The sequence below is a fragment of the Neophocaena asiaeorientalis genome, unplaced genomic scaffold (genome assembly GCF_003031525.2).
Source record: "Neophocaena asiaeorientalis asiaeorientalis breed wild unplaced genomic scaffold, Neophocaena_asiaeorientalis_V1.1 scaffold62, whole genome shotgun sequence".
In the NCBI taxonomy this organism is placed as follows: Eukaryota; Metazoa; Chordata; class Mammalia; order Artiodactyla; family Phocoenidae; genus Neophocaena; species Neophocaena asiaeorientalis.
The window spans coordinates 7494453-7510171 of record NW_020175191.1 but is presented as its reverse complement, the minus strand read 5'-3'; the positions used below and the strand labels follow the sequence as shown (position 1 = coordinate 7510171).

Below are 15719 nucleotides of genomic sequence, written 5' to 3'. Positions count from 1 at the left end.
TTACATTCCCACCAACAGTGTAGGAGGGTTCCATTTTCTCCACACCCCCTCTAGCATTTATTGTTTGTCGAGTTTTTGATGATGGCCCTTCTGACGGGTGTGAGGTGATATCTCATTGTAGTTTTGACTTGCATTTCTCTAATAATTAGTGATGTTATGCATCTTTTCACGTGCTTTTTTAGCCATCTGTATGTCTTCTTTGGAGAAATGTCTATTTAGATCTTCAGCCCATTTTTTGATTGGATTGTTTTTGGTTTTCTTTTAATTGAGCTGCATGAGCTATTTGTATATTTTGGAGGTTAATCCCTTGTCAGTTGCTTCATTTGCAAATATTCTCTCCCATTCTGAGGGTTGTTTTTTTTATCTTGTTTATGGTTTCTTTTGCTGTGCAAAAGCTTTTAAGTTTCATTAGGTCCCATTTGTTTATTTTTGTTTTTATTTCCATTACTCTAGGAGGTTGATTGAAAAAGATCTTGCTGTGATTTATGTCAAAGAGCATTTTGCCCATGTTTTCCTCTAAGAGTTTTATAGTATCCAGCCTTACACTTAGGTCTTTAACCCGTTTAGAGTTTATTTTTGTGTATGGTATTAGAGAGTGTTCTGATTTCACTCATTTACATGTAGCTGTCCAGTTTTCCCAGTACCACTTATTGCAGAGACTGTCTTTTTCTCCGTTGTATATTCTTGCCTCCTTTGTCATAGGTTAGGTGACCATAGGTGCGTGGGTTTGTCTCTGGGCTTTCTATCCTGTTCTGTTGATCTATATTTCTGTTTTTGTGCCAGTACCATACTCTCTTGATTACTGTAGCTTTGTAGTATAGTCTGAAGTCAGGAAGCCTGATTCCTCCAGCTCTGTTTTCCTTTTTCAAGATTTCTTTGGCTTTTTAGGGTCTCTTGTGTTTCCATACAAATTGTAAACTGTTTTGTTCTAATTCTGTGAAAAATGCCATTGGTAATTTGATAGTATTTCATTGAATTTGTAGATTGTTTTGGGTAGTATAGTCATTTTCACAACATTGATTCTTCCAATCCAAGAACATGGTATCACCTCTCCATCTGTTTGTGTCATCTTTGATTTCTTTCCTCAGTGTCTTATGGTTTTCTGAGTACAGGTCTTTTGCCTCCTTAGGTAGGTTTATTCCTAGGTATTTTATTCTTTTCGATGTGATGGTAAATGAGACTGTTTCCTCGATTTCTCTTTCTGATCTTTCGTTGTTAGTGTATAGAAATGCAAGAGATTTCTGTGTATTAATTTTGTGTCCTGCAACTTTACCAAATCCACTGATGAGCTCTAGTAGTTTTTCAGTAGCGTTTTTAGGGTTTTCTCTGTATAGTATCATGTCATCTGCAAACAGTGACAGTTTTACTTCTTCTTTTCCAATTTGGATTCCTTTAATTTCTTTTTCTTCTCTGATTGCCATGGCTAGGACTTCCAAAACCATGTTGAATAATAGTGGTGAGAGTTGACATCCTTTTCTTGTTCCTGATCCTAGAGGAAATGCTTTCAGTTTTTCACCATTGAAATGATGTTTTCTGTGGGTTTGTCATATATAGCTTTTATTATGTTGAGGTGGGTTCACTGTGTGCCCACTTTCTGGAGAGTTTTTATCGTACATGGGTGTTGAATTTTGTCAAAAGCTTTTTATGTATCTATTGAGATGATCATATGGTTTTTATTCCTCAATTTGTTGATGTGGTGTATCACATTGATTGATGTGCGGATCCTGAAAAATCCTTGCATCCCTGGAATATATCCCACTTGATCATGGTGTATGAGCCTTTTAATGTGTTTTTGAATTTGGTTTGCTAGTATTTTGTTGAGGATTTTTACATCTATGTTCATCAGTGATATTGGCCGTAATTTTCTTTTTTTGTGATATCTTTGCCTGTGTTTGGTATCAGGGGGATGGTGGCCTCGTAGAATGTGCTTGGGAGTGTTCCACCCTCTGCAGTTTTTTGGAAGAGTTTCAGAAGGGCAGGTGTTAACTCTTCTCTAAATGTTTGATAGAATTTGCCTGTGAAGCCATCTGGTCCTGGACTTCCGTTTGTTGGAAGAATTTTAATCCCAGTTTCGATTTCAGTACTTGTGATTGGTCTGTTCATATTCTCTATTTCTTCCTGGTTCAGTTTTGGGAGATTGTACCTTTCTAAGAATTTGTCCACTTCTTCCAGGTTGTCCGTTTTATTGGCATACAGCTGCTTGTAGTAGTCTCTTATGATCCTTTGTATTTCTGTGGTGTTCATTGTAACTTCTTTTTCATTTCAATTTTATTGATTTAAGTCCTCTCCCTCTTTTTCTAGAGGAGTCTGGCTAAAGGTTTATCAATTTTGTTTATCTTCTCAAAGAACGAGCTTTTAGTTTCATTGATCTTTGCTATTGTTTTCTTTGTCTCTATTTCATTTATTTCTGCTCTGATCTTTATGATTTCTTTCCTTCTACTAACTTTGGGATTCGCTTGTTCTTCTTTCTCTAGTTGCTTTAGGTGTATTAGATTGTTTATTTGAGACTTTTCTTGTTTCCTGAGGTAGGATTGTATTGCTATAAAATTCCCTCTTAGATCTGCTTTTGCTGCATCCCATAGGTTTTAGATGATCGTGTTTTCGTGGTCTCTAGGTATTTTTTGATTTTCTCTTTGATTTCCTCAGTGATCTCTTGGTTATTTAGTAACATTGTTTAGCCTCCATGTGTTTGTGTTTTTTACAGGTTTTTTTCCTGTAATTGATTTCTAATCTCATAATGTAGTGGTCAAAAAAATGCTTGATACGATTTCAGTTTTCTTAAATTTACCGAGGCTTGATTTGTGACCCAAGATGTGATCTATCCTGGAGAATGTTCCATGTGCACTTGAGAAGAAAGTGTATTCTGCTGCTTTCGGATGGAATGCGCTATAAGCGTCAGTTAAGTCTATCTAAGTCTAATGTGTCATTTAAAGCTTATGTTTTCTTATTAATTTTCTGTCTGGATGATCTGTCCATTGGTGTAAGTGAGGTGTTAAAGTCCCCCACTATTACTGTGTTAACTGTCAATTTCCTATTTTATGATCGTTAGCATTTGCCTTGTATATTGAGGTGCTCCTATGTTGGGTGCATATATATTTACAATTGTTGTACCTGTTTCTTGCACTGATCCCTTGATCATTATGTAGTGTCCTTCCTTGTCTCTTGTAACAGTCTTTATTTTAAAGTCTATTTTGTCTGATATGAGTATTGCTACTCCAGCTTTCTTTTGATTTCCATTTGCATGAAATAGCTTTCTCCATCCCCTCACTTTCAGTCTGTATGTGTACCTAGGTCTGAAGTGGGTCTCTTGTAGGCAGCATATATATGGATCTTATTTTTGTATCCATTTGGCCAGTCTGTGTCTTTTGGTTGAAACATTTAATCCATTTATATTTAAGGTAAGTATTGATACGTGTGTGCCTATTGGCATTTTCTTAATTGTTTTGGGTTTGCTTTTGTAGATCCTTTTTTCTTCCTTTCCTCTTTTGTTCTTTTCTCTTGTGTTTCCCGCCTAGAGAAGTTCCTTTAGCATTTGTTGTAAGGCTGGTTTGGTGGTGCTGAATTCTCTTAGCTTTTGCTTCTCTGTAAAGCTTTTACTTCTCTGTAAAGCTTTTGATTTCTCCATCAACTCTGAATGAGAGCTTTGCTGGGTAGAGTATTCTTGGTTGCAGGTTTTTTCCTTTCATCACTTAAAATATATCATGCCACTCCCTTCTGGCCTGCAGAGCTTCTGCTGAAAGATCAGCTGATAACCTTATGGGGGATTCCCTTGTATGTTATTTCTTGCTTTTCCCTTGTTGCTTTTAATATTTTTTCTTTGTATTTAATTTTTGTTAGTTTGATTATTGTGTGTCTGGGCATGTTCCTCCTTGGGTTTATCCTGTATGGGACTCTCTGTACTTCCTGGACTTGGGTGACTATTTCCTTTCCCATGTTAGGGAAGTTTTTGACTGTAATCTCTTCAAATATTTTCTCAGGTCCTTTCTCTTTTTTTTCTGGGACTCCTATAATTTGAATGTTGGTGCATTTGATGTTATCCCAGAGGTTTCTGAGACTGTCTGCATTTCTTTTCATTATTTTTTCTTTATTCTGTTCCACCACAGAGATTTCTACCATTCTGTCTTCCAGGTCACTTATCTGTTCTTCTGCCTCAGCTATTCTGCCATTGATTCCTTCTAGTGTATTTTTAATTTCAGTTACTGTATTGTTCATCTCTGTTTGTTTGTTTTTTAGTTCTTCTAGGTCTTTGTTAAACATTTCCTATATCTTCTCGAGCCGTGCCTCCATTCTTTTTCCGAGATCTTGGATCATCTTTACTATTATTACTCTGAATTCTTTTTCAGGTAGATTGCCTATCTCCTCTTCATTTAGTTGTTCTTATAGGTTTCTATCTCGCTCCTTCATCTGCAATATATTTCTTTTACTTCTCATTTTGTCACTCTTACTGTGTTTATGTTCTCCTTTGCACAGGCTGCAGGATTGTAGTTCCTCTTGCTTCTTGTGTCTGCCCCCTGGAGGGTGAGGTTGGTCCAGAGGCTTGTACCATTATCCCCTTGATAGGGAGTTTGATTGGTGTTGTGGTGACCAGAGCCTGGTCCTGGATATTGAGCAGGGCCTCCTTTTTGCTCTGTGGTTGTCACTGTCCTGTCAGGGGCAGGGCCTGATCCCTAGTTGTTGGAGTAGAGGCCCCTAGATCTGTTTCTTAACTGTGTTTCTGATCTGCAGTGCAAGGAAGGTGGGATTGGAGTGCTCCCACTGGGAGAGGAGTCACTGAGTTTTCCTCCTTTGGAGCTGTTCACCCGTGAATGTGCTCTATTGTGTCCCCTTTTGCCCATTGTGCAGGCTCACAAAGTACACTGTTGTTGGCACTGCTCTTGGTCCCACTGTAACTGTGGGTATGCTGGCAGTTGGCCCTGGTGACTCTCAGGCATTGTTTTCACCAGGCCACTGGCGCAGATCCACTGAAGTCAGGTCCCGGGACTGCGGTAGTAATGAACCTGGACCCGCTGTGGGAACTGTGGTGGCAGCTCAGATTCTGACCTGGCCCAGCCTCTGTGTATGTGCCCACAAAGCCTACAGCTGCTAAAGCCAGACCCATCCCAGCTGCAAGAGCACTTGTCCTTTGGGATGTCTCGCAGGCGCTGAATTTAGGAAGCCATCAGAGGAGGTGTAACTCTGGGTTCGTGTAGCTGTGAGGAGAGGTTTAAGGTCTTCTTCCTTAGTCACACGGGCCCTGGGGCTCAGCTGTGGTTTCAGCCCCACCTCTGTGTGTGTTCCTCTCACCGGAGTCTGCTCCAGAGGTGGCCGGAGCACACGAGCTCGTCAGGCTGGAAGGAGGCCAGGTGGCGACGGGGGCCAGCGTGCTGTCCAGGCTGGGGTGGAGGGCAGAGGAAGCGATGGAAGGGGGTGCACAAACCGCCTCCAGCCGGAGCCCTCCCTCGTGCCCATGGAGGCAGGGGCCGCCTCACGAGGAGAGAGGCTGCACAATGGCGACCCTGCCCTTTGCACATGGCGCTTCACTTCTGTGGCCGTCTGGGCTTCCTCCACAAGCATTCCTGGTTGCAGAGCTCCTCACTCCCGTCCCTTTAGGCTGTCTCCTCACAGCCAACAGCAATCCCCTCCCCAGGTCTGCTCTCCAAACCCCACGTTCTGGCACCCAGCCCCCGTGTGCACCTGCAGGCACCCGTCTCAGGCTGGGTTGCACAGGGCTGTGGCACGGACCATCTGCATAGGTCTCACTGTGTCCTGCCTGCCACAGACCAGTTGCCGGGCTCTCCTCTGAGTCTCCAAGTCTCCCCTTCTGTCCCAGCTGATCTCCCTGCCGGTGAGGAAGCTTCCCCAGATGTGGCAACCTCTCCTCACCTTCATCTCCCTGCCAGGGGTACAGGTCCCATCCTGCTTCCTCTCCTCTTCCTTTTCCCTTCTTCTTTCTTTCATGCTACTTGGTTATGTGGAGATCTTTCTTGTCCTTTTAGGTGTCCAAGGTCCTCTGCTAGTGTTCAGCAGGTGCTCTGGGAGAATTGTTCCACTTGTAGATGTATTCCCAGTGCATTTGTGGGGAGAGGGCAACTCCACGTCCTCCTACTCCTCTGCCGTCTTGGAAAAAGCCTATCTCCCCTTTAATAAAAGCATTCTTTCAATTTTTTTCTGGAGTCTTATATTCAGTATACTAAGATAGGAAATGTTGATGGGCAACTATCAATGTCATGTTGTTGATGTTGATATAAGGAGAGATGTTACTAGGCATTCAGAATTACTTCACTGTTTTCCACCTCTGGTGGCCTTCTCATCAACCCCATTGCCTTCTGGAACAGGCCGGCAGAGGTTTTGAGGAGTGGGCGGCTGTGTTACTTCTTCCCCGCTCATGTGAAGGTAGATCTGTGTGGCTAAGCATCTGAGTAGCTGAATCTTAGCTATGAAGATGCAGAAACTGTCACCCCTGATTGATGCCGGATTCCAAATCCATGTAACCCCTCGTGATAATAATATGAAGATGACAGCAGCCCAACAGTTGTTGAGTACTTACTCTAGGTACTGGGCCCTATGCTAATAAGGACTTTGTAAGCATTTTATCATTTAATCCACAAAAAGCCTCTATGAGTTATATACCATCCTAATTCCCATCTTGTTTATGTGGAAGCTCAGAGAAGATAACTTGCCTGAGATCACACTGTTAGTAATCACATCAGAGCCAAGACACAAAAGTCCATAGGTCTCTCAGATTCCAAAGCTCTTATCCATTACGTTAGACCTGAATTCAGAGATCATCCTTTAGTATAGAATTTGGTGGGGTGGGGGGGAGTTTCAGTTTCCTTGGAATTTTTCTCTATAATGAACTCTGTCATTTGATTTACAGGAAAGAACTGTCAGACTGTATTAGCTCCCTGTTCCCCAAACCCTTGTGAGAATGCTGGTGTTTGCAAAGAGGCACCAAATTTTGAGAGTTACACCTGCCTGTGTGCTCCTGGCTGGCAAGGTAACAACATGGGAATGGGGAAACCAAGAGCCTTAAACAAAGTGGTCAGGTTATCTGATGACACGGAGGACCTGGTCTTTTGAGGCTTGCCCTTTTTTGTTAAGAACGGAGGCCATGTATAGAAGCTGCTAACTGGAATGTTTTAGAAAGCCTTTCCATTTTGTATGTCTCTGGGGCTAGAGGACTCCCACCAGAGTCTGAAACCATGATGTTCTACAGGGGATTGTAGCATCAACTGCTAGGGGCACAGAAGCCTTAAGGGACTTCCAAAAGCAGGAGACCAACCGGAATATCCTTTGAGTAGCCCCACCTACCCCAGCTGAAGCTCAGGCCCCACATAAATTTCTGTGGGAATCAACTTCCAAAGACTGGACCGTTCATTGCCCCTATGTTTCCAGGTCAGCGGTGTACAGTTGACATTGACGAGTGTGTCTCCAAGCCCTGCATGAACCACGGTCTCTGCCATAACACCCAGGGCAGCTACATGTGCGAGTGTCCTCCAGGCTTCAGTGGTATGGACTGTGAGGAGGACATCGATGACTGCCTTGCCAGTGAGTATGCCAGCCTGCTCCTAAGCCCCCGAGGGAGAGGAGAGCATAGGGAGCAGAACAGAACTCAGCGGAGGCACTCGCCTCTCAGTGCCGAGACGGGCCATCCAATAGGTTACCACGTGTCTTTAGTCTTTGTACTTTAAAAATCTTCATTTTGAAGCCAGTGGCTTTAGGAGTTAAGGCAGGGTAGTCACTTCTAAGTATTGCCTTACTGATTTTTGTACATTGACGAAGTGGGAACAATGCTATGAAAGCTTTTTTAAAAAAGCACATCTCTTGAAGCATAATTAACATACAGCACACTGCCAGTATTTAAATGTACCAGTCAATAAGTTTTGCCGTACGACAACTGAAACCAATACTCAAGATGCTAAACATGTCCACCCCCCCCCCGAAACTATTCTCATCTCTTTTGTAACTTAACTCTCCTCTCCACTTTCCTGTCCCAGGCAACCAGGGATCTATCTCTGTCCCTATGGATTTGTGTGAATTTTTTTACAGTTTTATATAAATAGGATCATATAATGAAAACTCTTTTTTGAAGAGAGGGAATCTGAGTTCTAAAGGTTTTAATGAGTAATTCTGTTTTGTAATCTTGCTAAACTCACTTATCATTAATTCCAGATTAGTATAGCTTCTGGTTTAGTTTAGATTCCTAGGATTTTTTTAATAGTGATAATACACTATGTTATTTCTGAATAAATACAACTGCTATACCTTTTATTTCTTTTCTGTATTCTTTTATTTCTAAATCTGTACGCATTTTATTTATTTTTCTTGCATTATTGCACTGACTTCAGTAAATGCAGAATAGAAGTGGTGAGAGAAGCCGATCCTGCCTTGTTCTTGATTCTAAGGGAAAAGCATCAAATTGAGGAATTTACCTCAACTTACCTCACTTTGGTGAGAATTTTGCAATTTACCTTCAGTTGGCTGAGAATTTTCTTCCTTTTAATAATGAATGAGGGTTACTTTTCTTTCGAATGATTTTTCAGTATCTCTTGAGGTGGTAATACTGTTTTTTAAGGTCTTTTAATGTAAGTGAATTATGTTAAGTGATTTTCAAATGTTGAACTAACCTTAAATTTCTGGGATAAATTCTACTTGGTCATGATGTGTTATCTCTCATATATTGTTGGATATTATTTACTCAAATTTTGCTAAGGATTTTTGTATCTGTGTTCATGGGTCATATTGTTTTCTAATTTTCTTATACTGTATTTGTATAGTTTTGATAAGTTTTGATGCTGGCCTCATAGAACAAATCAGAAAGTGTTCCCTTTCTATTTTCTGGAAGACTTTGAGTAGAATTAGTATCATTTCTTCTAAACATCTAGGCCTAGAATTTTCTTTCTGGGAAGGTTTTTAATTATAAATTTAATGCCTTTAATAGGTGTTCAGGGTATCTATTTCTTTTTCATTGAGCTTTGGTGATTTGCATCTTTCAAGGAATGAGTTTTACTTTATCTAAGTTGTCAGAATTGTTGGCATTGAGTCTTTCATGATATTCCTTTATTGTACTTTTAATGTTTATTTTAAAATGGGGTTATTTCCCTTCTCTTATTTCAGATATTGGTTATTTATGTCTTCTCTCTTTTTTCATCTTGTTGCTCTTGGTAGAGCATTATTGGTTTTAGTAATCTATCTATCTGTTTATGTATTATGTGTACTTATGTATGTAGGTATGTATTTATTTATAATCTTTTAAATGAACCCAGTTTTAGTTTCATGATTTTTCTCAGTTGTTTTACTGTTTCCTATTTCATTGATTTCTGCTCTTTAGTCTTTTCATTGCCTACTTTGGTTTTAGTTTGCCCTTCTTTTTCTAGTTTCTTAAGATGGAAGTTTAGATTTTTTTTCATTCTACTACTTCTAAAATAAGCATTTAATGCTATACATTTTCCCTCAAAACACTGCTTTAGCTGTATTTCACAAATTTTGATGTGACATGTTCTTTTCGTTCAGCTCAAAATACTTTCAGGTTTCCATTTGGATTTGTTCTGTGACTCAAAAGTTTTTTAGAAGTGTGTTCTTTAGTTTCCAAATATCTTTTGTTGCTGATTCCTTCCAGGTAGGTTTTGTTACTGATTTCTAGTTTAATTCCATTGTGATCAGTGAACATTCTTCACATGATTTGAATTACTTTAAATTTATTAAAGCATGTCATATGGCCCAGTGTATGGTCTGTCTTGGTAAATGTTCTGTGTGCATTTGAAAAATGAAATGAGGGAAGAAAGGAAGAGAGTGAGGGAAAAGAAAGCAAAGATAGATTAGTGCAGGGGGCTGATTAATATCTATTCCAGCCTACCCAACCCACTCCACCACCACATACACCTTTTGAAAATCTTTATTGATATTTCTGAGATTCTGTGTATTGGGGCATATATTTGATTTACAAATGCACGTTTGTGGGACAAATACAAGTTTTATGACTATTAAGTTTGCAAAACTGTTAGTGGTATATGGAAAGTTCATTCCAGGTATTAAACAGATTCTCATTATTAAGAATCTCAGGGAAGTGTTACTGCATTCATTTTCATAAATGGAGGAGTCAGGGCAAAATAGATGCAAAGAAAAGTCAGAATTGTTTCTGTTCTTTGTGTGACTCAGTGCAGGGTACTCACCTTTATGAGTCTAAGGTTAACTTGATGCTGCTGTTCAGAGTTCTAATTCTTGTGTGCAATGGCTTAGATCCTTGCCAGAATGGAGGTTCCTGTGTAGACGGAGTGAATACTTTCTCCTGCCTATGCCTTCCGGGCTTCACGGGGGACAGGTGTCAGACAGACATGGATGAGTGTCTGAGTGAACCCTGTAAGAACGGAGGGACCTGCTCTGACTATGTCAACAGTTACACCTGCAAGTGCCAGGCGGGATTTGATGGAGTCCACTGTGAGAACAACATTGACGAGTGCACTGAGAGGTGAGCAGCCCGTGTCCTCAGGCACCAGTGTCTTAGGGGCAAAGGGAGAAACAGGAGGAAACTACAGAGCACAGTACTGGGATCAAGGGACAGACATAAGGCATCCACTTGGATCCCACCCCATAATCATCTCTTATTTCCTAGTTCCTGAGTCCTCGTAGACATCTAGTTACAAGCTCAAAGGTTAGAGGTTGAAAAACTTAGTGAGAGGGCTTCCCTGGTGGCACAGTGGTTGAGAGTCTGCCTGCTGACGCAGGGGACACGGGTTCGTGCCCCGGTCCGGGAGGATCCCACATGCCGCGGAGCGGCGGGGCCCGTGAGCCATGGCCGCTGAGCCTGCGTGTCCGGAGCCTGTGCTCCGCAATGGGAGAGGCCACAGCAGTGAGAGGCCCACGTACAGCAAAAAAAAAAAAAAAAAAACAACTTAGTGAGATGGATCATCATTTGTTGTTTGCATAGGGAACAGAAAGAGCTATAATTCTATTCCATATCCTTTTGGTCTCTTGTTCATTTTAGTTGACAATTAAGAAATTCCTATTTCTTTGCAGATTTGTCATCCCTCTTTAAGTAATTTCTGGGAGGTTTGTTTCTTTTTTAATTATCAACAAATTTGTTCTGTTTCTCTTCCATAAAGAAATCTAGAGTCAAGAGCTATTTATTTAACACTTCCCTTATAAATTAAATTGACTTAGGGATAAAATGAAATTTGAGACATGGAAAGCTACAGAAGCACGGGGTAAAACTTGGAAACCTTCACTTTCTTTAGGAGCCTCAGCCTCTAATAAGCTCAGACTTTTAAATACTCCTCTAATCTTTTTGGCTGTGCAAAGGAAGCTGAGATTCAGGCTGACTGGTGTGCATTCTAGTTTGGAAAAAGGTAAAGTTTACTGGATATAGGAGTTTTGGGTGCTCAGGAGTATTTGCCTCTGTAATATCTTAGATTCCAGGAACCTTAGTTTTTAAATAGCAGGTCAGAGGAACCAGATTACATAGCTAATGTTGTTCTCCCTGTTTGCTTCTTAGCTCCTGTTTCAACGGTGGCACGTGTATCGATGGGATTAACTCCTTCTCTTGCTTGTGCCCCTTGGGCTTCACTGGCCCCTTCTGCCTCCATGAGATCAATGAATGCAACTCTCATCCATGCCTGAATGAAGGAGTATGTGTTGATGGCCTGGGTACCTACCGCTGCATCTGCCCATTGGGCTACACTGGGAAAAACTGTCAGGTAATTAGACTCCATCCCATTCATTCAGCTCCCTCAGAATAGTTGAATATTACACCTATTACTTTTCTAGGCAGAATAAGCCCCACCCAAAAGAGAAAGTTCTGGATCTTAGGGATGTCCCTGAGATAAATCTGGAGAGCTTCTTAATAGCTGGTAGATTCCAAAATGGTGACACTGGCAAGATTATATGGATTAACAAATATAAAATTGTTATAACAGGCTAACCAAGAGCTGCAGAAAATGCATGTGGGAAATAAGCACATAGATATCATTTAGGAAATACAAAAAGGGAAATAAAGAACAATCAAAATACGATTTTAAAAATTCAGGTACAACATCTAAGGGGATAATGAGAATTATCATGTCTTGCAATATTGTAACAGTCTCAAAACCAAGCTATTCACATGTCTTTTAAATTCAACTATTTATAATAATACACGTTTTCATAGACTCTTATAAGGGAAGGATCCCTCAGAGCTGACTGGTCTAGCCTTTCATTTCGTGGAAGAAGAAACTGAGCCCCAGAGGGGCAAAGTAACTTTTCCAAGGTTGCGTACCAAACAGCATTGTGTTTAATTTTATGTAGCTTTACCTCTCAAACAATGGTACATGATAGAATAACAGCAGTCCAAAGAACTTAGGAATAAATGGCCAAGTTTAACTAGACTTACAGAGTACACTTCAATAAGGCTTTGCCATAAACAAAGGTGCTATAAGCACCTCTGCCTGTTAAACAGCTTGTCGCCGATTCTGTGGATCAGGAGGGTATTTTTTTTTTTTTTTACATCTTTATTGGAATATAATTGGTTTACAATGGTGTGTTAGTTTCTGCTTTATAACAAAGTGAATCAGTTATACATATGTTCCCCTATCTCTTCCCTCTTGCATCTCCCTCCCTCCCACCCTCCCTATCCAGCCCCTCCAGGCGGTCACCAAGCACGGAGCTGATCTCCCTGTGCTATGCGGCTGCTTCCCACTAGCTATCTACCTTACCTTTGGTAGTGTATGTATGTCCATGCCTCTCTCTCGCTTTGTCATAGCTTACCCTTCAGGAGGGTATTCTTCACAGGGCTCCTGCTTGTTCTCACAGTGCAGACTACAGGTGCTCGTGGAGCGCTCTGCCCTTCCCCCTTTCTTTCACAAAAGGTCTGTATTGTTGAGTATGGCCTTCCTCTCCCCGGGGGGGCCAGGCCACCACATGTGAGTTTTGGAGACGGTGCTAGTTCACTTACAGTCTTTGTCTCATGCTTTTCATAAGCCTGAGTTTCTCCCATCAAATAAGCTCTTTGACAGTTTTTAGATTTATTAACAGGCTTTAAGTCCTTTCACTCATATTCACCGCAGACAGATTTGATCAAGCCCCACGTGGATTTCTCACTCAGGAGCAGCACATAGGGGCTGTCTGACAGCTTTAACTCTCTCTTTCTTTCTAGCCCCAAAGGGTGGCCATGTTTCTAGACATAAGTGTGGCGTAGGGGATAACTTAACCTATTGGGCTTCCTCAAATTCTTAAACTTGTGTGGTAAGAATTTTTAAATAGCAGAGCCAAAAGGAATTAGACTGTATAAAATGATTGGATTATCTGGGGACAGTGGATCTAAGTTTAAGGCTTGGGTGAGGGCTCTTTTTTTAAAATTATTAATTAATATGCTTTCCTTTGATTTCTTAAAATGCAGTGTAACTTTTTTTTTTCGTTTCTGGTGTCTGAATGTTGATGTATGTGTATGCCCCTGTTTCAGACCCTGGTGAACCTCTGTAGTCGGTCTCCATGTAAAAACAAAGGTACTTGCATTCAGGAAAAAGCACAGTCCCGGTGCCTGTGTCCGTCTGGATGGGCTGGTGCTTACTGTGACGTGCCCAATGTCTCCTGTGAGGTTGCGGCCTCCCACAGAGGTGAGCTGTGCCCCCTCAGACTCAAGGGTCCGTCCACAAAGTATTGACTGACCAGCAGCATTTTAGGGCAAATATTGTTATCATGGGAGGAGAGGGAAGGGAAGACAGGAGTGGATGGAGAAGACTCTGGAGAAAGGGTCCGAAACAGAAGGTGAAAGGGCAGAGGAACAGCTCTAGAGGTTCCAAAAAGAAAGGTATTTGAAGTGAAAGGAAGGCATATTCCACTTTCAGGGCTTGCTTATTTTTAATATAAAGCTGGTACCGAGGATTGTGAACTAGACAATAATAAAGTTTGATGTGTCAACCGGCTTAGATTCGTTGGTCTGAACCTGACGTGTTGTATGCTCTTCCATGATGTTTCTTCCTCCACTGGGTTTCCCAGGGGTGCCCGTTGACCGCCTGTGCCAGCACTCAGGCATCTGTATCAGTGCTGGCAACTCGCATCACTGCCAGTGCCCCCTGGGCTACACCGGGAGCTACTGTGAGGATCAGCTGGATGAGTGCTCGTCCAATCCTTGCCAGCACGGAGCCACCTGCAGGGACTTCATTGGTGGATACAGATGTGAGGTGAGTAAGATGAGCAGGGAGAGGTCAGCGACCTCCCAGAAGATGGCACGACTCCTACGAACATTAACATATTGAGTTTAGCTGCTTATGTCTTATTTTCACAATTTATAGATTTTTTTTTTCCAGTTACAATTACAGTGTTTACTAATCACTGTTTTTTTTCAGTCCCCCTGTGCAGTAAGTTAAAATAGCTCTGGTAAGATAATTTTACAGAGGTCTGGAACCATCTTCCACAGGGCTGCTTCCAGGATTCAAAGCCAACATTCGCCTGCTGTGCATTTCACAGTCCCACCCAGCCCTGTGGCTCCTGGTATTTCCCTGAATAGCAGTTGAGATAGGAGAAGCCACTTTGAGACGTGTCCCTTTGACCCATGTCATCTTTGTATACAGTCATTGATCAACCAACTAATAATTCTCTCAAGAAAATGTTGCTTAGCCTGTTCTGTGTAGTATCATACTGTTACATGTGTATACTTGAGGATGTGTGTGTCTTTTAAGGGACATGTCATGTCTTCTTAATGTCTGGGCTGGTAATGGTTAGATCAAGATTTTAACAAAAGACCAGAGACGTGGATTTGATCCCAATTTAGACCACCAAGCAACACTGAGAAAAGCTTTGCTTGTCTACTTATCATAAATGAGCCAAAGATGGCATCTGTATATTGGTCCCTAAGTTGTTTATTTCTTCACAGCAGGCTGAGACCTGTTAGCTCAAAAACCACTGGAACCAAACTCAAATTTTTACACATCCAGTTGTTTTAAACATAGCATTAATAAGTAGAATTTAGCCACTTAGAGCCTGCCTGCTTTGTATATTCTGCAAACCTGCACCAGACACTGCTAGCCATAGGTAAGATAAGCCCCAGGACAGGAAGATACCAAGCCACAGCTGCCCTTCAGAGCTCTCTGATCCACAGACCTTGGCCTGGCTGCTGAGTGATATCACCAAACACGTCAGCCCCATCTCTGTAACCCCCTTCCCTCCAAGTTCATCTGCCCTCCTCTCCTTACCCTCTTTCTCCCTCTGGATGATCTTATGCTGTGAGGGACTCAAAGCATTTCCCAAATAGAGCCACTTTGTGGTCGGTATCTTCTTTCTTGATGAGCCCTAAAAGCCCTGGAACCCCTACCCCTAGCCCAGCTAGCTAGCCCACCTCTCTGGGCCCTCACCCCATACCAGTCAGTTTCTCACACTTAAACATGTAGTTTCCTGAACCTGGAGATCCATACATGTGATATCTTTACTACCATCCACACATACCATTTGAGTGAGTCACAGGGTCCTCATCACATACAAAGGAATGCATATTTTAGGGGAAGCCTGCACACAGGAGGGACGAAAGTTCTGCACAGGCTTCATCTGAAATATCGCTCAGAATATTCAGTCCTTGCCTTCCCCTTCAAGTGGCTTTTTGTCACTTTCGGCTGGAAGTGATAAATGCCAGTAAGATGTGAGCTAACTCTGCACAAGGTTGTTAGAAGAGAGTGTGATGATGCCAGAGAAGCGTACAAGGGCCGGGGGAAGAGGGTCACAGGTAACTTAACAGATCTCATTTGCTCTCAAGGTCTGTGTCCTACAATGGGCCA

General features: G+C 41.7%; 1 protein-coding gene across 2 annotated transcripts in view; it reads left to right on the top strand.

Annotated features, from left to right (window-relative positions):
* The window catches only part of NOTCH2 (notch receptor 2), a 175311-nt gene that overhangs the window by 136899 nt on the left and 22693 nt on the right, over positions 1–15719 (top strand). For both annotated transcript variants that reach the window (XM_024764784.1, XM_024764783.1), the window contains exons 16-21: positions 6857–6976; positions 7375–7527; positions 10219–10447; positions 11471–11672; positions 13412–13565; positions 13948–14132. In XM_024764784.1, the coding sequence (XP_024620552.1) occupies positions 6857–6976; positions 7375–7527; positions 10219–10447; positions 11471–11672; positions 13412–13565; positions 13948–14132 (1043 nt within the window). The remainder of the gene's footprint in view (positions 1–6856; positions 6977–7374; positions 7528–10218; positions 10448–11470; positions 11673–13411; positions 13566–13947; positions 14133–15719) is intronic.